General features: G+C 35.0%; 1 protein-coding gene across 1 annotated transcript in view; it reads right to left on the bottom strand.

The window, feature by feature from the left end:
• The window catches only part of CFAP54 (cilia and flagella associated protein 54), a 104,735-nt gene that overhangs the window by 59,220 nt on the left and 18,126 nt on the right, over positions 1 to 27,389 (bottom strand). Inside the window, exons 9-25 of the mRNA XM_042815931.1 lie at positions 23,766 to 23,964; positions 23,223 to 23,318; positions 22,031 to 22,143; positions 21,747 to 21,915; positions 21,041 to 21,123; positions 18,945 to 19,079; positions 17,886 to 18,036; positions 16,369 to 16,427; positions 15,426 to 15,554; positions 14,629 to 14,776; positions 13,666 to 13,743; positions 13,461 to 13,582; positions 9,471 to 9,644; positions 5,684 to 5,776; positions 4,440 to 4,625; positions 3,766 to 3,908; positions 686 to 833 (exon numbers count right to left, since the gene is read on the bottom strand). Coding sequence (XP_042671865.1) covers positions 686 to 833; positions 3,766 to 3,908; positions 4,440 to 4,625; positions 5,684 to 5,776; positions 9,471 to 9,644; positions 13,461 to 13,582; positions 13,666 to 13,743; positions 14,629 to 14,776; positions 15,426 to 15,554; positions 16,369 to 16,427; positions 17,886 to 18,036; positions 18,945 to 19,079; positions 21,041 to 21,123; positions 21,747 to 21,915; positions 22,031 to 22,143; positions 23,223 to 23,318; positions 23,766 to 23,964 — 2,226 coding nt within the window. The remainder of the gene's footprint in view (positions 1 to 685; positions 834 to 3,765; positions 3,909 to 4,439; positions 4,626 to 5,683; positions 5,777 to 9,470; positions 9,645 to 13,460; positions 13,583 to 13,665; positions 13,744 to 14,628; positions 14,777 to 15,425; positions 15,555 to 16,368; positions 16,428 to 17,885; positions 18,037 to 18,944; positions 19,080 to 21,040; positions 21,124 to 21,746; positions 21,916 to 22,030; positions 22,144 to 23,222; positions 23,319 to 23,765; positions 23,965 to 27,389) is intronic.

Genomic DNA, 27,389 nt, shown 5'->3' with positions numbered 1-27,389 from the left:
TGATAGCTATCCTCATAGTGACTGGAGTGGGAATTTCACATGCTAAGATCTCTGAGTAAGTAAGGGGAAGACAACGACAACTTCCAATAGTCTGCTACAGTTGTTGTACATGTGAACAGATCCAGTAAAGCCATAGTACAACTGAATACTCAGCATGTATAAGAGACAAACAATTAGCTAAGAGTGGAACAGTAATAGAATAATACAGAAAGCAAAAAAAATAGAAACTTAACATGCATAAGACAGCCTGAAATAAGCAAAAAGAAGGTTAGCATATTAAAACCATGAAACTTTGTTAGAAATTCAATAACAATGAAAATGTAAATTTTGAATAAATATTGAAAATTAAAGAACCTGGAAGCCAGTTTGTGGGACAAAACCAACAATGATTATACCTCTTTCATAAAACACAGCATAACAACACTGAAGAAAAAAACCTCCTCAGTTGGAATCACTGGGCTCTGGATTAGGATATTAATGAGCAAGTAACTACTCAGAATTTTTCCTCTAGGATGCAAAGTAACCAGGAGCAACTAAAATATTTCAGAAAGGAAGACAATAATGCAACAGAAAATGAAGTACTCTGCAAATTAAGACTAGTACATTGCAGAACTTTGGAATGATGAAATTATGCTCATCAGAAGGGAAAAAAAAAATGCAGTATATTATTTCATGCTACACATACTTGTTTCTTATAAAGTATCTCATTGCAATAAGTGGAATCACAGAAGAGTGCTCCTTCCATGATATTAATGTCACAAACAGCAAATATATTCCTCAGAAAGAGATACAAGGTGATAGGAGAGGTCTGAGACACAGCCTCGAAACGTAACCTACAAAACAAAAAGGCAAAAGAATGGTAAAAGCAGGATGCTGATGATTCAGACACCTCATGCCTGAAATTACATTACACGAAAATGCAATCTTTAATAGTAGAATGATAGACAAAATGGATTGCTGTAGCTGCTGCTGAAAATGAGACTTACACATAAAACTGAAAAAAAAAATTGCTTCATATTTCTAGCTTAAAAATAAATAAAAGGAATAAAGTTTATTTTCAAATTGTTGTACTCCTTCTACTATACTAAAGTACCTTTTCCTTAGCAGAATCATCTGATTCTGTAAGTGAAACTTACTTCGAATTTGCTTTGGAAACTTGGGATGCTATAGCTTACTTAACTATCTTCTTTAACAGGCTATTTTTCTGTACTGACAATGATGGATGCAGTTGTAAGGTACACTTCTGATATTAATAACAGACTCCTTTTCATCACTGAGGTCTGTCTTACAAGTCTCAAAATGCCATTTTTTTTTTTCTTCTGCCTTTTTTTTTTCCTTTTGGTTTGTTTTGTGGGTGTTTTTTCTTTCCTAGGAGTAGGGATGTATTTGTCCTTTTTATTATTCTGTTTTCTTTTTTTCCTCTGTGTTGTTGTTGTTGTTGTTATTACTTTTTACAGCAACAATTCCATCATTTTGAAGCATAAGAATCAAATTTCTACTTCTCCTTGACCACATTTCCTAAGAGAGACTAGAACTCAAAAAGGAATAACAAATAGACACATTCCCATATTTGACATTACCAAGATATTAACAGGGCTTCTGTCTGAAACAGGAATCTTCCTTTCCTTCCAGCTCCCCCTACTGTCTCTTTACGCTCCCTGTGCTGTCAAGTTAGTCTAGTCAATTTCCTAGCTACCAAGCAGCAAAACTGAAACTGTCTTGTTTCAAGTCCCATCATGTAAGTTTGAGACTCTACCCTGTTGTAAAAATCATACAATAATAATAATAATACAACTTAACTATCAGAAAAGCAAAATCCCTGACCTTTTTTTGCATTTAAAGTTTGCTCTTTGTTTGAGCAGACCTTAATTCAAATGTTATTTTTATAGTAGCATGCTCTTAAAAGTAAGAAAAAAAAATAGAGAAAATGGTGTATAATCAATAGATATCAAGATGTTATAATCACAATATAATCAAGAGAGTTAGGCAAAGTAGACAACGATAACAAAAGAGAATAAAATGGATGGGTTACCCTTTGACTGGGCTCACCACAAAACACCAACAAAGGCAATCTCTAGAAAAGATCCTTCCCCTCTGGTAGCCAGCTCTTAAATAGGTCTAGAAGGGGTGAAGCCTGGCTCCACCCCTTCCAGCAGCACAGGTGAATTGCCTTCAGCTGTGCTCCCCTGGCTGGCTCATGGCTCACGTCAGGTGATCAATTAGAGGTTCAGGCCATGATGCAGCAGTTCCCATACAAATGGTTAGGAAAAGAATAAGTAATGAAAAATAAGAAAAACAAAGTCATATTCACCTATGCAGACTGCAATTCCTGCATTGTTCCCAAACCACGGGAAGAGTTAAGACATAGATATAGTCATGGCATAGGATGTCTAGTGATTATCAGCCTGAGTCAAACAGTCCATGGTGCTGCCTGTAAATCCCCAATGTTACATCAAGACCATCACAGTCAACTTGCATGGCTGGTATCAGACACAGTGATAGCATTGATGAATACAGAGGAGATACACCAGAGATATGGTTGAACCCCCCCATAACCCCACTTAGATGCATTACCTATAACATGACTCAAGCACATACAAACCTATACTATCAGCTCACATTCAAACAGCAGAGAAAGCAGTGGGCTTTTATGCAAGTTTAACAAAGGAATACAGAAAAATCTCCAAATGTATTACATGCCTCACAACAGATGATTATTGGTTACTCTGTCTGTAAGGTGTAAGTGGAGGCATTATGGCCAAACTGCTAAAAAATTGCCCTAATATCTGTATCTTGAAACTAAGATCAATGTTTCATAGAACTATTAAAAACACATGCAGCAAGGATGTTTTTTGTTGTTATAGTTTCAGAACTGAGGCTGTCTGTTGAAACTGAAACTCAGAAGCTGCAAGATTAGTTATCTCCTTCACTGGGCTGCCAAAGCTTTCCTAATGAAAGAATTAGTCTTAGAAGAATTCAACGCAAGCAAAGAGGATTATCTGCTATCAGATATGTTGATGTTAATTTATTATTAAATTATAAGCAGCTGACCAACATTTTAAAGTAATGTTTTTTATTACTGTATTTCATATCTATTACTTCATACAAGTCCCTTTTTTCTAACCAGGAATTAATTAAGTTTAGATTTTGCATTTTTAGCTATAGAATTGCAGTGAGTTTAACCACAGTATTTCCAGCTCGGCTTTGCTATTACAACAAATCCATATTATGACTAAATATTTGATTTTTTTTTTACAAAAATAAATAAATAAATAAATATGTCTTTTCCAAAGTACAGTAGTATATTTTAAAAATATTAATACATTTATATAATCAGCTCAAAACAACATTAGCAAGCAGTTACCCAATTTGGGTGGTGTTCCAAGCAAAACATCTATAGTTTCTGAACACTACAGCTTCCATTATGGGAACTGAAAGTCAAGAACCCAGTTAATATTACATATTTTACATAGAATAATTTATTGTATGGTATGAATGGCCACTTTATTAGTATTTCCCAATTATCTAAAGCAATAAAACAACCATTATAAAGAATTAGGTGTGTAAATGCTACCATTTCCATAAATAACAAAAACCCTCCTCTAATTATACAACACTGTATCTTTACAACACATTTCACACCTTTTTTTATCAAATGTTTTTCATACAAGGAAGCTGAACAAAATTTCACACCCTGGTACACTTCAAAATAAAATATGCACATCTATAATTAACTATTATTTTAATTTTGATTTCACCAGTTACCTCTTTTCAGATATAGTCAAAGTACTTCTTGCGGAAACAACAGCTGCATTGGTGGGCAGTGGAGAAGAATTTGAAACAAAATAATCCCACATCGGTGAAAATGCTCCTCTGGCTAACGTGTAGTTGCCAGTCTGATAGGCTACCTATAAATATATATATATATATATATTCAATTTTTTACAGGGAAAAAAAATTAGATTTCATTTTATATACTAAATGATAATTAAAACTAATCTATCACGTTTCTCTGGTCTTCAGATAAGCAAATATGATTACAGGAAAAAGAAAGGCTTTAAAACTCCCTCCCTTCAACACGAGTTTGCAACAGCTGTAAGAATATTCTCATGTATTGGAATAAAATACATGTAGTAGCCATATGATTATGCTAATACTAGTTTCTCTTTAGAAGTAGGAAGGCAAAAAAGTTTCTTGACTGTTAACTAAGGATTTAATATTCTTTTATGGAATGCTTTAGATGTATTACATTACGTATCATATAAATACTATTTCACCTAGACTCATTTTACCTTTGTTAATACTGCAGAATATTGAAATTCTGATTTGTGTTTTTGGCAGCACAGTATTGAGTTATGGCTAGAAATTTTAGGGTTACCAATGAAAAAAAAACTAATTACAATCATGTTAAAGCTTATTACCAAACATTATAACCCTACCTGAGTTAGATAAGCTCGAACAGTAGTAGCAGAAAGAGGTGGATATGCGAGGATTGGCCTAGTTGTTTCCCCAATAGCATCACCAATAAGTTTTCCATCAGAAGAATATGCTGCAACAGCAAATATGTATTTCTCATTGGGATCTAAGCCTTGTATTTCCAAGAGGCTTTTTCCATCAGCCAGTATCTATGAATAAAAATATTTCCTGCTTACATCTTCAGAGTATGTCAGAAGCAAAACTCAAACTCTATGCTTTTGTCCTTAAACAATTTATTTAATATTCCTGGATACAATCAAAATACAACCAGTACATAATTTCCACACAATATTGAGCTCTTGAAAACAGTGAAAAAACAGTGAAATGAGAGGAGGAAAAGTATCAGTTCTCTCTGAAATGCAATTGATTGTACAAAGCACATAACCTAAAAGTTAATTACAAAGGCCTTTTGTCCAAGAGATTGCTATAGATGAAAATTACATATAGATAAAAATCTATATATATAAACTACATATAGTTTTCAAATTTACACTATGAGTGTGCATGCTTGCAGAGATCACACTGGAGACATTCTTGTGCTGTGCTTCCAGAGAAAAAGCATGTGGCTCTCCACCTTACATGCCACGTGCATATAATAGATAAGGACAGAGGATGGTTCAAGTTCTCTAAACGTATGAACATAGAAGTCAACCATGTCTGAACACATAAGTTATTGAAGGATTTATATTACCTAGTTGCCAGAATGAAGAAAGACATTCTTACTAAGGAGAAATAGCTGATAGATGTTAGAAAATTAACCAACGTTAAAATTTTATATTTATCTTTTTCTGACTTCTTGAAAACAGAATAATGTCCAAGGTTCACTATAAATACCTCATAAAGATTCGTTTGCTTTTCTATTTCTTAGCTCAAAGAAAACAAAAGACACACATGCACACCAAAAAAAAGTGATGTAATTCTTTAACATGAAGGCCTTGAAAGCATTTAATTCCTTATAAAGGCTTCCAGAGTATGTCATGCCTTCCACCTAGCAAAGTTTCAGTATCTTAAAAAAAATGCAAAATGTTTGTCAAAGACGTGGCTAGTTAGCTAATTTAAAAAAGACATAAATATGTACACTTATAAAAGACGTGTGCAGGGGGGTCTCTTTTTGCTGCAATTTGTGTTTGTTTGTTATGTAAGTTGATTGGTTGGTTCATTTTTAAGGATGAGAGAATGACCTGAATGAATTTGAGCTCCTTCTTACCTCTTCTCCAGCATTTGGAAGTTTATTGTTATTTAATCTTACTTTCGAATTATTTTCTCCTGCTACACAGCCCAAAATACTGTACCATGCAACCTTTAAAGAAAATGAGGACATAATAAGTTGTTTTAAAAACAAGTACACTACAGTGATGATGAAAGCAGAAGACCCTATTTTCCTGTCTTCTACCTTGTTCTATTCTATACCTCAAACATATCCCTAAGTATAAACTCAGTAAGTCATCTTGCTGATGTAAATTAACACAGATCTCTTATTTGAGTTTTGCAATGGTTTTCTTCTAAAATTGACATCTCATTCTGATTCAGCAAATCACTTGAGGAAAAATCCTTAGAAGAGAGCAAGAGAAATGTACACGCAAACCTAGCAACATTATCAAAAAGATCCATGTTCTTAATTTATATTGAAATAAATGTTTTTTCATGCCATTGAGATGCTGATAATCTCATTTGGTATATCAATCTAAATTCTTTAACATCTTTAATCAAGTGAGAATGTGAGTATGTATACCTTGATCAGACATGCCCACTGAATTCAAACATTATCAGTTTGAAGCAGCTCTGCAGAATTGGGCAGATGGCTTTCAGTAACTTTTCTTACATTAAACTTCTACTAAGTTGTACTAAATCAATTTGTTTTCAGTAGACCTCAGGTGGGACAGATGAGATCATTTATCAACATAAAAAATATCTGAACAACTGGAATGTTCATTTTTCTTGTGTTACATGTAATTTGTCTTGTAACAAATCTGGACTATTTTTTCAAAATTTCATATTGAAGTAGAGGAGATTATTTTCAGCAAAAGAATAGCTGTAATATCAGGAAGGTTAGAGATACTTTGACTTCCAATACAAGAACAATATATGCTTGACTTAATACTAGGTATCCATTTTCAATTAATAAGTTTATCATTAAAAAACAACTTTCCATGTTTGCTTAACAGCTACATATTTTTAGGGGAAAAAAAAATCCTAAAATAACAGTCTCAAATTATAAGAATAATAATCACATTGCACCATCTACTGGCCCAATGCATTATATTCAATGCTCTGTATCAAGCAAAATAAAAGCTTTAACAGTTATTAATAAAGAACACCCAGACTTTAAGGAGAACCCTTTTTTTTTAAATTTATGTGCATTAAGAATAAAAATGAAAGACTTTTTCGTTATCATTTTGTTTGAAATTTGCTAACCAAGCTGCAATTAAATTGTAAGTTTTAAAATAACTTTTCACAGAGGCATCATTAGTATTTTTGCTACAATTTATGTTTCTATTGGTTTTATACATGTTACAAAGCATGCTATTATTTTAAAGTAGCTTGCAAAATCAGTATGAAAAATTCTCTTTCAGGAAAACTGCAACTAGTGGAATTTTCATACATTACCCTACTTGGGCATCCTGGGCATATGAAGAAGAATAACATGATGCAGAGCAGTCAGCATGGATTTCCAAGGGGCAAATCATTGCAGACCATCATGACTGGTCTCTGGTACAAAATGGCTGGATTTACAGGTGAGATAGATGAGGGAAGAGGAGTAGCTGGCCTTTACCAGGACCTTAGAATCATAGTCATAGAATTGCTTGGGTTGGAAAAGACCTTAAAGATCATCAAGTCCAACCACAACCTAACCATACTACCTAATTCTAACAACCCTCCGCTAAATTATGTCCCTGAGCACCACATCCAAACAGTTTTTACACACATCCAGGGATGGTGACTCAATCACCTCCCTGGGAAGCCTATTCCAGTGCTTAACCACCCTTTATACAAAGAAGTTTTTCCTGATATCCAGCCTAAACTTATCCTGACGCAACTTAAGGCCATTTCCCCTCATCCTGTCACCAGTGAGATGAGACCAACCCTGCTCTCACTGTAAGCACCTTTCAGATATTGGAAGAGAACAGTAAGGTCTTCCCTCAGTCTCCTTGTCCCCAGCTTAAACAGCCCCAGTTCCTTCAGTCTCTCCTTGTAGGGCATATTCTCCAAGCCCTTCACCAGCCCTGTTGCCCTTCTTTGGACCTGCTCTGATACCTCACTGTCCTTTCTGTACTGAGGTGCCCAAAACTGAACACAGTAGTCAAGGAGAGGCCTCACCAATGCCGAGTACAGGGGCAGGATTACTTCCCTAGTCCTCCTCACCACATCATTCCTGATACAAGCCAGGATGCCATTGGCCTTCTTGGCTACCTGAGCACACTGCTGGCTCATATTCAGCCAATTGTCCATCAGTACACCAAGATCCCTTTCAATCAGGCAGCTGATGCTGCAAGGCTTTCAGCAGTCTTCTATTATTCTTATGACGAAGATAGGATGTACAAAAAGATAGATGGATAAAATAACAGTTGAAGTTGCTCCAAGTAGTTGTTAAGCATTCATACTCAAAAGATAGTAGCAAGTAGAGCACTTCATGAGACTATCCCAGGACCTCTCTTGTTCAATATGTTTAGCAATGACCTGAGAAGAATCAGAAAGTTTGCAGGTGATGCCAAAATTGATGGAAACAGTTGATACCTTGAAACTTGAGGGCAGGGTTGACATACAGTTCCCAAATCAGTGGACCAAGAAGCTCATGAAATTTAAAAACAACAAGCACAAAGTCTTGCACCTAGGAAGGAAGAATCTCTTGCAAGAACATAGGCGAGTGACTGGCATGTTGAAGAGCAGCTTTTCTGAAAAGGATCTGGAGGTTGTGCTGGACAAAAAGCTGAACATGAACCAGAGGTGTGCCATGGCCTGAAAGCAGTCTAAAATCATACTGGGCTATCTTAATAGAAATACAGTTAGGAAATTGAGGAAGAAGATCATCTCTGACTGCTCAGAACTTGTTATCCCTACATTTAGATATTACAACCAGGTTCCCTCCTGCCCCCACCATTCTAGCTATAAAGATGTTGAAAAATTGACTTGAGTGATACAGCAGAGGGCCAGCAAGATGCTCAGAAGATGGAGAATTAGCCCTGCAGGAAGAGTCTGGGAGAGCTGGGCTTATTCAGCCCAGAGAAGAGATGGCTTCAGTGGATCTATCAGGAGTCACTCATTGCTTGCAAGATGTAGTATGAAGATGTAGTCAGGCTTTTCACAGTAGTGCATGGTAAGATAATGAAAAACAACAGTCCTGAATTGAAGCAAGAGAGATTCCAGTTTTTCATAAGGAAAAAAATTTCTCATGAACAGGCTGACCACGGAAGTTGTGCAGTCTCCATCCTTAGAGATTTTCAGAACGGACTTGACAGAGCCCAGCAACATGGTCTAATTTCACAGCTGACTCTCTTCTGAGCAAAAGTTTGGACTAAAGAACTCTCCAAAGATACCTTCTGGTCTGAGCTGTTCTGACTTTACATACATGATAGGAGGTAGATTTTCTACCTGAGCTATGGCACATTAACACTTTATTAACAGAGCTTTGACTGTGGTACTTCCTTGCATCACATGACACAACAGTCTTTCTTCTCTTCAGAGAGTGATTAGGCATAAGTCAATCTCTAGAAAAAGAGTGAACTTCTGACAGTTATAATAAATGAGGATTATAAACCAGAAAAACCAAAGATGATATGCGAGATAAAGAAAGTTCAATGTAAATGTGAAGATCAAAACAGTGACTCATGACTGAGTCACAGGATATAAAAAATGCATACTTAATTAAGTCGGGGTAGCTTAATCTTCTTGAGACTAACAGAGAAAAACTCTGATGGTACAGCACTGCTGAAACAACTTTTTCTCTCATGCATTATTTAATATATTTCTTCCACAGTCATTATGAAAAACGTTACCTGAACATCCGAGGAGAATGAGGCTGGTTTAAATGTCATGGAGCAATGTGATCTAGAAAGTAAGAGAGGAGGAGGAGGAATCTTGTTTTTTTTCTTGCTGCTCATAAATTCTTTGAGACTGTGATACAACGCAGTTTGTTCAGCTTCAACTTGTTCGATTAAAGTTAGTGCCTCCTGTGATTTAAATTAAAATGAAAGAGAAAAACTATTAAAACAACAGCAGATGTAATAAACCGTTTTCAGAAAAAAATCTCAGATCAGAGAAAAAAAAATCACTGCTACTTAGAGAAATTTTTATAGAGTTTCACATTCTCTTTTATCTTACATTAGTATGAATAGTATGTTGGTTGTGTATGCCTTACATATACAGATTAATTTCACATTGTACAATAAAGTGAATGCAGAGTTGTGTCTGAAAGAGGCAAGGATTTCCAATTCGAAAGAATCTACAGGACAAAAGTCAGTTACGACTAATGATGATTAGCAGTTTAAGGTGAAGAGTGATTAGCTCCAAGAAGATATGAAAAAAGCTAAACAACTTTTCTTTAGGAGAGAGCTGAGGACCTACCTGTGGCATTTTTGAGGACTCACCTTCTAGAAAGAAAAGAAATGATGAAAAGGGAGGAGGATGCAGTCATGAAATAATTAGGGTTATGCCAGTTCTCTTGGTTAGCCAGAGATAGCTGAAAGCTAACTGATGATCCTAATTGCCATCATAATCTATTAGCAGTAGTCCAAAAATGTGTGGACCTCCTGCACATAGCAATTATATGGCTTACAGAGTACATTTTTTCCTAACTGGACTGAATGGCAAATTGTTAGGTTCCTTTACTTTGTCTGCATCAACACAATAAAAGAAACATTGCTTCGAAATTTAATATTAAGAACTTGCTACATTTATATCTTGTAGTATCTGTTCAATGCAAATCAAAATCAAAAAGGTCAGCTCCCAGAGATGAAGAAATCAAGAAATCTTGGACAAATTACATTTCTTTGGGAAAAATGCAACATCTTCTCATAATTAGAGTTTTTGTTTATACATTTATAGCACTGACTATACACTGGACAAAAAGTTTAGGCTGAATTGACTCTGGATGATGAACTGAAAAAGAAAATCCCAAGTTACTGGTAATTCAGTGAGAGTCCTATATACTTGCACCTTAACAGTTCCTTGCTTCTGTCCTCAGACACTGATAAAGTCGTAAGAACAGCCATACTGCTACAGGTCAACTTAGCCTCATACCTCATGTCCACAAGTGATCAACAACTAAACTTATAGCAAAATGGGGAGTTAAAATTTAATAGTCTTAATCAGATCATATAGAATCATGGGATGGTTTGGGTTGGAAGGAATTTTTAAAATCTCTTGTTCCAATCCCCCTGCTACAGGCAGGGACACCTCTCTCTAGACCAGGTTGCTTAAAGCTCCATCCAGCCTGGCCTTTAATGCTTCCACAGATGGAACATTCGCAACTTCACTGGCCAACCTGTTCCAGTGTCTTACCACCCTCACAGGAAAGAATTTCTTCCTAATAACTAGTCTAACTTTTCTAGTTTAAAACCATTTGCCCTCATCCTGTCACTACACGCCCTTATAAAAAGTCCCTCCCCAGTTTTCCAGTAGGATCCCTTCACGTACTGGACGGCCACTATAAGGTGCCCACAGAGCCTTCTCTTCTTTCTCACAGTGAAGGTGCTCCAGCCCTCTAATCATCTTTGTGGCCCTCCTCTGGGCCCACTCCAATAGCTCAATGTCCTACTTGTGTTGGGTGCCCCAGAACTGTAAGCAGTACTGCAGTGGGTTCTCATAAGAGCACAGTAGATGGGCAGAATCACCTCCCTTGACCTGCTGGTCAAGCTAATCTTGATGCAACCCAGGATACAGTTGGCCATCCAGGCTGCAAGCACACACTGACAGCTTATATTGAGTCTTCAATCCCCAACATCCCCAAATCCTTTTCCTCGGGGGAAACACAGCTCATTCCCTTCTCCCCTCTCCCTCCACTTTCTGATCGGGGCTGCATCAACCCTAGTGGGAAATGTCTAAGGAAGAATATAAGATAAACAAGAAATTGAGTGATTCTTCCTCTTACACAACCAGACAACTTCTGGAGAAACTTCATTGCTTGCTTAAAAATGATACTTCTTTATGGCAAACTGTACTATGATAGAAATTTTAATTAAAAGGATCTTAGAATCATTCTTCCCTGAGGACATAATTCTTATTGGGGCAATCCACACTATCCCAGTGTGAATAAAGATAGTGCTGTGACTGCAAGAGGCACTGCATGACCTCTACATCATTAACTGAAGAACAGAAGGCAATAAATGTGGCAGTGTTACAAGAGGAAAAATAGTCCTATGATTGAAGAAGCTTCTGTCACAGACTTACTCTGTGGCACTAGCTTGATCTTGTTTATTTAGTTTAGAGCTGGATAACAAGAACTGTTAACGTATCCAAATCTGTAAAAGCCTGGATATCCAAGTAGCCATAGAGGACAGGAAGGAAGAATGAAACAAGGGAGAGGAATCAAACAAAATGAAAGACACACAGTAATTTCAGTAGTTAAACGTTGTGATGTGGATGAGCATACACATACTACTCAGAAGTTTCCATACCTGTCCAATGGTTTGATAAATATTAAGAGGTTGTATGCATGATTTCCCAATAAACAGCAGATTGAGTATTTTTCTATTTTGCAACATAAGTAAAGTTTTGTATTGTTAAAAACATCAAATTATACAAGTGATTTTGTGTAAAGCTCTTGGATGTTCCACAATAAAAAGGCAAAGATTTCTATACAAAAGCATGAAAACAAAAATATAAGTTTGCTGTTCATGAAGTGAGTACTCTCTACCTCAAACAGTACAAATATCTAAAATCACCATGTTAAATTTGTCCAAAGTTGATCTGGCATTTTCTGATAACCAGCTGCAAATATATAATCTTATCTACTCCCTTCTCTGTAAAGAGTGCATATAACAAAAATATAGGGAAGGTCAACATAAGGCCTATGCAAACATTTGTTTGGGATAACCATACATTTCTTGGGAATTCCTTTTAAGTCTTCATTGTTAACTACAGTTATAACTTTCATACCATATTACTACATCTGACATTCTTGCTAATTTAATCTAATATATTTTACAAATATATTAGACTTTCAGTGTCTCTTTTCTGAATGCCGTTTTTGCATTGAAATGAAATTAGCAAGTGTTCTAATTATCATACCTCCAAATTTGTAGCACCTATAAGAAAAACACTTTCTTGTAACTTTTTGTTTATTATACTTCTTCATATATTATATATTATATAACTGAATATTCAGACATGTATTGTACAGGCTATAGACATATTTTGCGCCCCAGTGATGAACAGTCAATTTTCATGAATAGACACGGGTTAAAAAAGTCACTAAGGTCACACAGTGGAAAGACTTCCACTGATTTTAGAAGACTTTGGAGGGAACCCATGCACAATCTACCTTTAACCTCCATGGGTTCCAAAACCTCCACAAATTCCAAAACCTCCAAATTCTAAAATGTTTTTTTAATAAGTTCAAACAAAGCTAATTTCATCGTCACCAGATATAATAAGTTCAAAAAACTTTCAGATTTTTAAAAAGAAGAATGTTGAAGGCTGCAGTGAGAAGAGGAAAACCTTCATGACATTTTGGCAAGGCCTAGGTGATGAAGTGTAGAAAATGGCAAAGTCTAGGTGATTAAGTATAGAAACAAAAGTCATCCCTTTCAGGTTTCCTGTAACCTGCACATATGCACAAAATTTGAGGATATCCTCTCTCCCAGTTTAAGTCCCTTTATTTTTTCACCATGATGAAGTTTCTCAAGGAAAATTTGGCAACAGAAGTTGACAAAAACCCTCATTGTCCTTAGAGCTCTTTCAATTTTTCTTCTGTTTGTAAGAGTAATTCAAGTCTTAATTTTACAGAACATGGAAAATTGTGATATTGTGTTTTTTTTTTTAATTACCTGCAGTAGCTGCCTTTGGGAATAAGTACTTAGGTCTTTAGGGAACATCTGTACAGCTTTTTCCATCAAAAAGATTGCTCTGGATAGCTTATTCTTCTTTATTTTTCCCATTATATCTGCCTCTGTAAAACAGATATTTTAAGACATTTATAAAACAGCAGTAATCATTTATTATACTCCTAAAATCTTATTTAATAGGCCTTACCTGTTAAATAATGGGAATCTTCAATCTTCTTCACATGATACTCGCCGGACTTAAGATTTCTGCCATCCTTTTGAACACCTATCCAGGAAGCAAATCTTGAATAATTCATTCTGAGAGTGCCATTGAAAAGATTTCAGTGAGAAGGGTTAATACATAGCTCTGTAGAAAAGCTCTGTTCCACCATGTGCTCTTTATGTTGGTTCAAGGAGAACTTACTGGAAAGACCACGCCAGTAACCCAGTCTCTCCCTTATGCTCTGGCAACTTTAGTAGTTATGCCAACATCACAGGAAAAGAAGGATCTTGTCTGATCATGAAGTACAATTCACAGGGGAACTCTTTTGTGTCAAGCTAATAGTAACTTTTAATTTAGAAAAATTACAAGAATGGAAGACAAAGTAACATTATTTGCAGGAGGCAGTTGGCAGGAGTTGGTATCTGCTGAAGAGATAAGAATCACTTCACAGGAGTAGAAACTGAGATTACAGAGAGCACAGAAAAGGGCCATAAAGATGATCAGAGGACTGGAACATTCGTCCTATAAAGAAAGGCTGAGGGAGTTGTGCTTGCTTAGTTTGAAGAAGGCTCTGCAGAGATCACATTCACAGAAAAAAGAACACCTGCACAGTGTCTCCTACTGACACTGTAACTGAAAATATATTGAAACTGGAAAAAAAGAAAAAAAAGAAAAAAAATAGAAAAAAAAGACTATATAGGAATCGAATCTAGTAGTTCTTAGCAAAGTTTAACTCACTTCATCTGTCTATGGATTAAAGATAAATATGTGGTAAACTGAAATTCTTAAAATATGGTATCCTATTTCTATCAGCATAAGGCACGCAAATTGCCTTATGTTGGCTCCTCTTTGGAAAGGAGATACTCTGTTATTTATTAGTATTACAAAATATATTAACAGAGGACTGTAATCAAGATATGATTATCATTTAGCTTTACGGCAACTTACCTTGTGTCAGTTTAAGAAGTTTCACGGCTATTCGATGTTGGGCTTGAATGAGCTCCAAATGTAAATCCATTAAAAAAATATTTCCTGTTTTTGTCTTATCATTACTCCATTCCAAAACAGAACTCAGATTCTGGCCATGTGAGCCCACCTAGTAAACAAAAAATGGTAAATAAGCAAACATGAGCTCATATCAAATGGTTTACTACATTTACTTTGATGTTTATACTGTTATTTCAGTAAGCTGACAAACACCTTGAAATTATTCATAACTGTAGTATGCAATCATAAAAGAAAGCATAGAAGGACAATGTCTAGAAAGAGAAGAGCATGGAGTATACAAAAACTAATAATCAATAGGATATAGGAATAATAATAAACAGAAGATTTTGGTTTATTTTGTTACCAGACCATGAAACAAAGATTGAGTTGTCACAGAATGATAAAATTTAGAAAATCTAGATTCCTTCCAGTGAAAATTACTTATATTAATGAAAATCTGCAAGCAGTACAAATGAAAATGATTTATTTTTCTTCAATATAGGAGAAAGTTACAAGTTATATCTATCTTCAAACAAAAATTGCAAAACCTAAAAGAGTTTGTAGTTTATTATGGAATGAGAAAATACTATGTCTCCCACACAATGATTTATTCTTTCTATCCTCTTCTTACAGGAGACCAGAAGATGAAGTTCATTTAATAATGCAAAAATAGTAGAAAATATGAGCTTTCAAAAAAAAAAAAAATCCAATATACTATTTCTAGATTTAGTTGCAATACAGCTTTCTGTAGAATTTACCTTTGTACAGCAGTTGTCAAATACTGACTTTCCATCTGGTTCGAAGGTCATTAAGCGAGATTTGTTCATTTCGTTAATTGTTTTTTCAAGATTTTCATAAGCAAGCTGCAGTTGTTCTGTAGGACTTCTCTGAGATTAACACAAAACTTTAATTAATTTAGAATTTTCCCTAAGCTCTTAAAAAGAAATTTACTGTATCACAGAGCCTAGCTCACAGCAGAATGAAACTGAACTTAGAGAACTGAGTTTACAAACAGCATTTTCATAAGTCATTTCATAATGTTTCATTAGTTATTAAGAAAACACTGTCATTTCAGAAACAAACAGCTTTAACTGTCACTGCACTGAAGATTCTCTGTGTGTGTAGGCATTAAGGCATAGTACTGATAAAATTTCTGAATCCTCATACTGATGCTTTTACTGTGTTTTATTAAGAAATTTTGGCTTTTTCCTTTGACATCCCAGCAAAGTGCTGACACTGACATACACTGGATACACTGAACAAAACAAGGATGTTCCATCTGCTCCACACCAGTCTTACAAAACAAACTAACAAAAGCACAACTCTAGATATTTCCCCAAATAACACAAAAACTGAAGTCTGTGCGATGCTAATAGTAAGTGTTATGAAACCTTTAAAAGCAGGTACTAAGCACTGGCATGAAAGAGTATAAAGTGGAAGTCAGTATGATCATGCTGTAAAAAACATTTCAAATAAGATTTCATTCATATTACTATTTATTATAAAAGATGACACAAATATTTATGAATTTTATTTCATTCAAAAAAACTTTACTTTTTCTTCCTCTTCACTATTCTCACTATACGAATCATTTCAACATTATGAAATTTAAAATGAGATGTTATGAGGATGCTACAAGTGGAAATAAGTGTTCTTATGCTATTCAAAAACATTTATTAGTGAAAATAAAGTAGACATTACCATTAGTATTTCAGGAATGTCACAGGTTTCATCTACAGAGAGAATTACATTTCTTTTCCCTTTTTTGTAGGAAAAAAAAAAAAATCAGAAAGTAAAAATGAAACATGCTCAACTTTAGTACTGTTCAATTAAATTTACCACTAATTTAAAATCTTGGCAATTCAGTTCTTCAGTACTTGACCATTAATTATACTGTTTCTCAACAAGGTTTTGAGAGTTTAAACACCATAGTTACCTACATACAATTATGATTCAGTATATGATTATTGAATAAGGTAGTATTTTTAAGTATGCCCCATATTTCATAGTAACATTAGATCCAAGCCAATGAAAATTGGACTCGTTCCATAGTTCCTCTCTCTATGATATGATCCACATTGGTATTTTATCTTTTAATCGATCCTAATCTATTTTTATTTAATTCACAACAGTTTTTAATGAAAATCGAACTTTTGGATGATTTTTAAATATGCAAGGTCACATTTTGATGATAATGAGAATCATATCTTCCTTTCCAAACAAGGGGAAGCACCTTCTTTGCTCCCAGATAGAACCCTTAACTCTGTAAAGTCTGTATCCATTCAGAATTCACTCAGTAAAAAAAAGACTTCTCAGCTTATTTGTGAGTATGACTGGCTTTTCATCAGTCTGTTCTGTGCAACAGTTCCCAACCGTTCAGCCTTTTTTCCCTCCAAAAAAGACACGTTTAGACTGAGTGAAAAAGAGTAATATGTTGCAATGATAATTCATCAGTTTCCATCAGAATTGTGCTTTTCATAACATTAACCTAAAACAATACCTACTTGACCTTACAGTGGAATAGTAGTGTTCCAAGATTCTCTTACTTTCAAAACCAGCAAATGTACTGTCATTCTCTTCTATTCCTAGATATGCCTTAAGAATCTTTAACATCTACTCTCTAGCTGTTGTAAAATAATACTGAAAAATATGATTCATAGTACAAGATCATACATCAAAAGCAACAGAGAAGTATGTATATATATTCATATTCTACATCATTAGTAAGGTCTTTTTAGGAAATCTGTTTAATATTATTGCATTATCCTAACCACATCAGTAGAGTTAAGCTCAACTTCAGAGACAATTAAATTCCAATATAAAAAAGATCTGAGTAGACAAGATCCAAATCAATGACATAATAAAAGCAAAACCGTTAGTATGACCTCAGTATTTCCCTCTTTTGTTTTTTTGTGTCACTAGTCAATCAGCAATTCAACTCTCCAAATGAGCCACAGCACATGCTGCCCTCTGTCTAGTCAATATCCAAAGACCGTAAGAATAATCCGAAGCTACCAAGAAGGGGCTAAAAGAAATGTAAAAAGAACTGTGGGGAAGGTGAGTCATAAAAGATGTGATTCAAAATGGAAATACTTCAGGAGAACTGGAAATGTAGGAAATAAGACATAAAGCAGGTTTCATTAGTTCTAGCTATTCAGGAAGCTGCATTTACAAAATTGTATCATACTATTTTAAACAATCACTTTTTTGTTGTTTACCTGCTTTTTTCTTAGATTTACTTGCAGAATCAGCCATATTTTCCAGTACTGCAGTTAGACATAAGGTTATCTCTGCTGCCATTACAACATCAGTATCTGCTACATTACTTTGCAGAATCACTTCATTTATTATCCAGAGTACATAAACCCACTAAAAAAGGAGATAATAAAAACAGGATCAAGATGGAGTTAAGACATTTTAAAAGATATTTATATATTAGAGGCAGGTAGGGTTTTGCACTCAACTTTGTTTAAATACATTCATAAGCCTGAACACAACTTGTACTTGACATTTATTTTTTAGTGCCACCAGACCAAGATGCAAGCCACTATAAAATTAAAAACACTTTAAAAAAAAAATCAGAAAGTTATTAGTTATTATTACTCTAGAAAGGGAAAAGATTTTGAACATTCATACTTCGTCATAGTATGTCATAGTATAGTAAGCCTTGCAGCAGATGTGGTCATCTGCCACTCAATTATCTATGTATCTTTCCACTTAACCAGTGTAAAAGATACCTCGGTGCTTCTGTTGTACGTGCACAGCACATTAACTGTAAGCTACCTACTGGTGAATGTCAACAGTTTTCTTTAGAAATTGAGGTTACAAAAGGCACTCCTTCAGAAACCTTTTGGTCTACATCAACTGTTTATTGGAAGCCCTGAGAAACTACCATAAATTATCCTTCACATGACAATATTTCAACAATAGTTTCTCAGTCTCAGGAAAAGTCCAAGAGAAGACTGTGGCTTTGTCTAGTGGGCCAAATCCTGTTGAGTTCCAACTCCCTTCTCTTAATTTGCAAGGTTTCTGCTACTGTCATTTCTATTGTGGCCTACTGCCAGACAGCAGGTTACTTTACTGGGAAAAGACTGAGATGGCATATGAGAGCACAATTTGTCCAGAGTGTACATACAATTCACATTTTTCATTGAATGTGATTTATCTGCATTTTACCATAAGAAAATGCACTTAGACTGAAAACCAGTATTTTTTCTTGGCTTTACTGTAACAGATGAAACTTGTATTAAGAGATACATATTATAATAAAGGAATACTTTGGAAGCTTTGTATTTCTGGTTATATTTAAAGTAGCCACTTCCATTCATCGGGTTTAACTGAAGTCCTGTTTTACACTTCTGCCACAAAAACACCAGGACATCAAAAAGTATTTCCTTGTCAGGTAGGATATTCTGGAAAGAAAAAAACAAAAAAACAAAAAAACACAATTGTAGAAACAGATCTGCATGCACATTACATACACACTATTAAAAGTTTCCAAAGTAAATAAATAATCTTTGTCATATTTATCTGTATGATAAGGAGTGACAACATTTTGAAAGCTTAAGAAATATTTTTAAAAGTAGTTTCTGCTCACACAAATTTTCTTCTGCTGACAATATGTGTGGCTTTAGAAGCTTATTATTATTATTATTACTATTATTTCCTTCTTTATTGTCAAGCTTTTAAAAGTCATACCAAGAAAATAGTGAGATGAAAAATTCATGGAAGAAACAAGGAAATTAACTGTCGCTAAGATGTTATAATAGTCAATAAATTCTTTGAAAAATGTAATGTAGTTTAACTGTTACATCATCCTTGGAAAATTTTTAATTGGAGTGTTTATGTAATTGCAGAAGGTCAAAATTAGTATGTTTTATTTTGTATTGACAGAGTAGTTCCACGGGTTGTTGGTTCACTGAATGGAACACTGAAGAACAACTAAAAAAAACGTTGCAGTGGAACAGCTGATAGAAACGTTAAAACATATCTACATCTCACCAAGAGATTAACAAATTCAAAACACCATTCAGTTAACCTTCTAGGTAACAAAGTTTATAAGGCAAAAGAGCATGTCTATTACCATGTTAACATCTAAAGAGTGATTAAGGACTACTACATAAAGTACAAATTTACTGCCATTTATACCAGTTTGGGACTACTGCCTCAAGTACATAAAGCTTAAGCCCACTATTTGCACAGTGCCTGTGCACTTCTGTGCGCTTCAGCATAAGATTTCACAGGTGTTGGTACTGGGAATTGATAAAGAAAAATACTGTAAAAGAAATAAATGAAGACCCTTTTGACACTATGCCATTGCTATGTGGCAGCAAGGTCTTAGATTGGATAATCTATATATCACATAACTCCATAATCAGTGGATTCTCTGCTGCTAAAGGAACAAATTTTCTTCCTTCCATCAAGCAAATAAGGTACAGAGATTTGTGGAAAGGAGTAGAAGAACCAAAAGAATTTAAACTCAGTGATCCGTGAAGAAAAAAAAAAGACAAATTACACTATCTAAAGGCAAGATCACCTCACAGGCAAGATTATTTGTCTGAAAATACTATAATAAATCTAAAAAAAATGTGCGTGCTCCACTTGCATTCAAATTGGAACAACATTCTAAAATGACTAGAATTAACTTTGCAGTAAAATCATACAGTACTAGCATAAAATGTTTTCCTAAGGATAGTTTTTCATGAATCTTTGGGAAAACAAGCCTAGTTTAAATGCTAGTGGAGACAATTCACTGCAATTTTTTTTATTTTTTTTTTTTTCCCACAGTACCACACTAAGGAAAATTTCAGTTTGAACAAGTGAGCTACAAGTGGTCATTCTAGGAATTTATTATTGGATGTGTAGTGGCATTATTCTGTAGTAGAGCTTTCAGTACAAGAAAGTCCGACTCATCTTGGTTTTGCTGATGTTGATTCCTTGTTTGCAATGAGAATTTACCACAGACTGCAAGCATATTGCTGCAATAAATGTATTTTCACTTCTCAGAGTCACTGTTCTTATTTGCAAAAATATTGCAGGAATGTTTTCTATAGCGGATTGTATTCAATCAACTCTATCAAATATACTAAAAGAAATATTGTCTTTGCTTGTTCAGAAAATATGCAACTAGTCCTATGGTTTTCCAAATGGATTTAATATCTGTTAATTTTTTGTAGCCTAATTACATTTAATAAATATTAATCTTTTTTTAAAACTCACAATAGATCACATTTTAGAGGCCTTTTTTTTTTTTCCCTTTACTATTTCATTTTTGTAGTTTGTTAATGCCCCTGATTCCTTTGGTCTTAAATTATATACATTCAGTACAGATTAAGTGAGTAATTAATAAGATACATCTCTAATCTTGTTGTACCTGCTTAGATGTAGAGACACAGGAGAACACTGTTGTTGCCAAAATGATAAGATCATGAGAAGGCTCTCCATGCTTTAAGGAACCTGCTACATTCAGTGTTTATATAGAGGAGAAAAAAAGGAAAGGGAAGACATTATTTCTGGTTACAAACCTACATTTGAAAACATTTGAAGGAATCAACTTACAAAGTTATACCAGCAGATAATATGGTCTAAGAAAAACTAAATACAAAGAAGACAGATATTCCTAAGTTAATTCACTTACTGTGAAAAACAAACACTATTATTTTTGCAAGTAGAAAGTTGTCAAGATTTTGCGCTTTTTTTTTTTTTTTAATTTCATTGAATTAAATTAGTTACTTAAACAAGTTTTTTCTTGCTTCAATGGCAAGAATATTAAAATAAACAAAGTACAAGAATGACCAAAAGAAAATCTGTTTCATGTTTTTCCTGAAAACCTGTTCCAAAATATCCATTCATTTTACATATTTGCATGTAATAAGAGATATACCTAATAGAGGTCATTTCATGTAAGGGAAATAGGCAAATGACAACTGGACAAAAGTCAGTAGGTGGCAAGTTATCAGTTGCTGTTTTTTTTCCACAGAATACTGCATGCAACATATTACATTGTTTTTAATCAATAAACAATATTTCTTGCTTCAAAAATATTTGAAATGCAAACAGATCTGTAACCAAAAACTCACTTCTGACTGTACTCTTCTTATCTGAAACACAAGGCAAATGATCTCTCCTAGTATTACTTTCATCAACAGAAAAACCATGCCTAAATTTTCCTGGAAATAGTAACGGTCGCATCAAGGTAAGAAGTTGGAGTTCCATTTCTGCCTTCTTCCACTTTGGGTCATTCTGGGCCTAATTGACAGAAACAATCAATAGAAATTTGTCTTAGAATTTGGAAACTGAATATTGCTCCTCAACCTCACAGGAATAGACTACGTAAAGATAGTCGAAATAGTATAATAGTTACCTGAAGAAAATTAGTAACAAATACAATAGCAGAATCAAACACATCCCACTCCTCATAGTTGAAAGCTAATTTTACAAACTTCACAGCAGCCTCTCCAGACACTCTCTTTTCTCCTATAATGATGACAAAACATTTTATATTTAATACTTCACACACATATATATATTCAGAAGTTTAACTTCAGAAATAATTTGGTGTTCATAAATACAAAGATAAAATTCTGGTTTTGTACATTCAGCATAATCCCGAAGGATTTCTTAACAACTCTACAATGCAATGAATAGCTTTATCATTTTGCCATAATGTGTACACTTGCATACTACTATAATGATGTATTTGCAGTGTCCTACTTCATTGTAAAGAGGCTGTACTCATTGATATTGATTTGCCTGTGTAGAGAGCATCAAGGATTTAGTCCTTTCTGCTGCAGAGAGATTAAGTCTAGATATGTTCTCAAGGCAACTCTCCTCACCAGCAATTCACTTGAAAAACAATGCATAGAAACATGAACAACTTCTTGCAAGATAGCTGAGCATTTCTCATTGCTGTGTCAGAAAACATGTAATGTATACAGGGAGAGTCTTTTTTTCCCACCCTCCAAGTTTATCCGAAGTACAGACCAGTGTAAAAGGGATTTCCTGATCCTGGGAACTCTAAGCAAGTGGCTTATCTAGTAACTTCAGTAGTGTTATACAATCCTAAGAAAGTGCCACAGTCATTGTATCACCTGGGCACATGGCACATGGGAAAAAGTATATTGACTTAATAATAGAAGACTGTCATGTTCTGAAACTGCACAGTGATTTGTTCTAGGATCTTGAGAAGCTTACAGCAGTTCTAATATTGCTACATCTCACTTCTCTTTTACAATAATATACCAGGACATCGCTGTAGAGTTTGGACTTTAACTGGCTTACGGACATGAACATATCTTAACAGTATGTGATTATCACAATGTACATGTATTTCTATATGTTAATTAGGCAGTATTTGTTTCACAAAAATGGCAACGATTTCTGTAAATAATTCATTTTGAATGCCTCAGCATTATATATACATATATAAAATACACCTAAAAATGACAGTGCTTTGCAATACCTTTACGCATATAAGTGCAACTCATGAAAATGAATTCTGCTCACCAAGCATGAGTGCAACTGCTGGGCACTCTCAAAATTCAAAGCCAGTTTACCTGTTAGTATCAACTGCAGAAGAGTTGATGATGCATTAATTATACCAAATTTATCAGCGCAATCATCTCCTTGAATATCAGTACTGCTCACTCCACCTTTAAAACAGACAATTAATTACACTACTTTATACTGTATTTGATCTGCTATATGCCAATTAGCCAATAGTCATAAAGTAAATATGATACTGAAGTGCATTTAGTTTCTTTAGGTAATTTTGTTAACAGAGTATCTTTATACCTATAGTTATGCTCGGTCTATAGCATAGAAAAGGTGGTTTGGAAGGAATTATTGAGTCCAAAGCCTTCCTCAAGTTTTAAATCTAACTTTGAGTGAACTTAAATAAAAAAAAAAAAAAAGAAAAGTGAATCACTGTGGTGGGTTGACCTTGGCTGTCCATCACATTGCCACCCAGCCACTCTTCCATTTCTTCTCCTAGTTAAAATATATGCCTTCAGGCAAGCTTCCTTTCACAGCAAGGAAAAAACTAAGAAAATGGAGGACTGTGCTCCTCACAACACTTTTTTTGTTCTTTATGCTGTTACCTGAGAGGATTTCCAGCCCTGCAAAAAAAAGCTCTGAAATTACATCATGAATTTCAGGTTCATCAGGAACAGGTGGAGTAGGGTGCAGCACACGCCTACTGCTGTCAGACAGAGCTTCCAGGATGGCAAGGAATTGAGCCGCAGTACCATCAAACATTTCCATCAGCAGCTGTTCAGTTGTTGTGCGAGGCCATTGCAACTGTGTAAGAAAAAGTAATGTGAGCCTTATAATATCTAAAGCAAGCCACATAAAAAAGCAAGACTTCTTTCAAAACAGTTGTCTTTCAGAAAGAAAGAACTATCTAAAACATTAAAAAATATATGGTAAAATACATTATTTTTACAAACTTTGTGTTTCAGAGGCATAGCAAACCTCATGCTAAGTGAGTACAGTACTTAAGAAGTTCTATAATTTCTTTGCAATCACACAATTCTGCATGCTATTTCATGTAGAAAACACTGGAGTAGAAATTATGAGTGAAAGACATCACATAGTTCAAAGCCATCCAGATCTTTCCTTATAATGATACAAACGACCATTACAAATCAAGTTCTACATACTTCACAGAAAATCAGGGAAAGATTAAGATGTTCTGCGCTGCAGAGAAAGCATTACCTTCACTGACTAGTACATCTGCAAGCAGCATAACATAAAATACAGTCCAGAACACACAAAAATATATTTTCATTTTTGGTAATTAAGAAATCAGAGATCTATATAAGAAAATAATTTAAAATTTTATTTCATATTCTTTATACATGATTATTAGTTTTCCTAACTAAACAGTGACCAGACACAAAATAAATCAGAAACTTGACAGTACTTGAAAAAGCTGCTTATTATTCCAGCAACATTCCAATTCTATTTATTTGGCGCTTCCCCACATAAAAACACATCTGAATGGTTTCTAGGCACATTTAACAAGACACAAATTTGGGAATTTCCTTCTCATTTTCCTGAACTAACATCTTATATTTTTGCTTCCAAGTGAATGCTTAAAGAAAAGCTGAGATCTGTATCTGATGAAAATAAAACTGATCTGTTCAATATTAAATAGTATTCAAAGTATTAAAGTTGGCAGGCTGTTTTTGTTTCCAAATAAACTTATATAATGAGCGAACCTCATCAATACTATCTGTCTTTTCCAAAGGAAGAGGAACTATTTTGATGCTGTAAAAAACACACAAAACAAACACAGAAAGGCATTTAGTACTGGATATTAATGGAGATAATCCTTGAAACCTTTTTCCATGTACATCAAGGCCAAGAAAATCTTTAGGAGTAACTAACATAGAATCACCACCGGGAAGTCACACTTGACCGATTTCATAAACTTCTATGATAAAATGATTCATCTTGCAAACAAGGTGAGAGCAGTGATTATTGTCTAGCTGGTCTTTGGTAGGGCCTTCCACAGTCTCCTATAAGATCCTCATAAACAAGCTGTTGACGCATGGGCTGGGTAAGCAGACAGTGAGGTGAATTGAAAACTGGCTGAACAGCCAGGTCAGAGGGTAGTGGTGAGTGGCAGAAAGTCTAGCTGGAGGACAGTTAGAGCAGTGTACACCGGAGATGATTGCTGGGTCTGGTTTGGCTTATCCATTAATCTTCATTAATGACACTGATGTTGGGCAGAGCATACCAACAGCAAGTTTGCAGATGACATGTAACAGGGAGGTGCAGCTGATACATGAGAAGGCTGTGCTGACATCCCGGGGGTCCTCAACAGGCTGGAGAAATGGGCTGACAGGAGCTTGGTGAGGAGCAACCTCATATGGAAGCAGAAATGTATGTTGGGGGCCACCTAGCTGGAAAGCAGATTGGCAGAAAATGACCTAGGGATTCTGGTGGACATCAGATTTAACATGTCAACAAAGTACCCTTGCCACAAAGGCTATTGGTATTCAAGGTTGCATTAGGCAAAGTACTGTTACCAGGTCAAGAGAGGTAACCCATTCCCTATGATTAGCACTGGTGAAGTCACATCTGAACTATTATGTCCAGTTCTGGGCTCCCAAGTACATGAGAGACATGGACATGCTGGAGAGACTCCAGCAAAGGGCCACCAAGATGATGAATCACCTCTTATATGAGGAAAGGCTGAGAGCTGGGACTTTCAGCTTGAAGAAGAGAAGGCTCAAGGGGATCTTACCAGTGTCTATAAATATCCAAAGGGAGGGTGCAAAGACAAAGGCACGTTCTGGTCAGTGTGCCCAGAACCAGGACAAAACATATGTGCACACACTGGAACACAGGAGGTTCCATCTGGATATCAGGAAATACTTTGTCAATGAGAAGGCACTAGCACAGGTTTACCCAGAGAGGCTGTGCCATCTCCTGCTTGGAGATCTTCAAAAGCTACCTGGACATGGGCCTGGGCACCTTGTTCTGGGTTTGTCACTGCTTGAATGGAGGGTCAGACCACATGACCTCCAAAGGTCAAGCTCAGCCATTCTGGGATTCTGACATTCTCCTAAAGAAATAACTCCAAAATAAATTTTCAACACTTCTTGTTTTTTTCCCCCTAAATCTTCATAACAATGTTTGAAGCAAGCTATACAAAACTACAGCAAGCTATTCAATATACCATGCTGTTGTATTCAACTTATCTGTGGATTAATTTACATCAAATTCATTTAGGAATCAGATCTATGCAAGTAGAAAGCAACATACTTCACATATACTCTAGAGCAGGCTAATCTCAAACTGCAGATTTCATTTAAATACTTTTGTTAAGATGCAGAGTAGAATGGTAATTAATCTACTAGTAGTAGAATTTCACTTAACCATTGCTCTTTCATGTTTAGAAAACAAGCATTGTATTAATGGAAAAGAACCTTAGAAGTGGAAGCTAAATAAAAATATATAAATATAACTACCCTATTTCTATTTTCAAGGTGATGTAAGTGTAAAAATAATTTGCACTGCACAAATGCTAGAAGGAAGAGTGTTAATTCTTTGCTAATTCAAGAATTAAGTGCTTTATAACATGCTGGAATGAGCTCTAAATGTAACTGCTCTACCTGTTATACCACTCCTGTGTATGTTCTACAAATAAAAGAGGAAATTGTTTTTTAAAGTCAGAACATCAAGCAAAAATAAATGTCCTACATTTTCGCATTTACTTGACACAATAAATCTACAACATATTCTCAAATAAGTATAGAATAATGCTTTCAAATGTTACAACAGTTAAGAAATCTTCTAACACTACTAAACACATGCAGAAACAAATATGAAAATTCAATATTATTGCTTCTTGCATAAGTTCATGAGAACTGTCAGAGAACGTTTTAGAAGAAAAAGAATTTTGGTGGAGGAACCGTACAATTTCTAACAGTTTGTTGTTGATGTCACGTTAATGTTAATATTGTTAATCAATCAGAAACTGCAGAACAAAACTAATTAGTGACGATTCTTCCAGAGTATGGACATCAGAGATATGAGGCTTCTCCTTTGTGACAGACACAACAACACTGTGAATGCCCGATGAACAAACAATAAGAGAGTATGCTGAGTTCCTAACATCCTGATCGTTCAGCAAAACTTTCACATGATCTCCATTCAGTTGTACTTAAGTCTTCTAGAATCAGCTGACCTAAAGAAAGTTAACCAACAACTTC

The sequence above is a fragment of the Centrocercus urophasianus genome, unplaced genomic scaffold, assembly GCF_019232065.1.
Source record: "Centrocercus urophasianus isolate 14NV4802_14NV808 unplaced genomic scaffold, USGS_Curo_1.0 seq_15, whole genome shotgun sequence".
NCBI classification, from domain to species: Eukaryota; Metazoa; Chordata; class Aves; order Galliformes; family Phasianidae; genus Centrocercus; species Centrocercus urophasianus.
The sequence above is the reverse complement of the archived record's forward strand: the minus strand, read 5'-3'. Positions and strand labels throughout refer to the sequence as shown.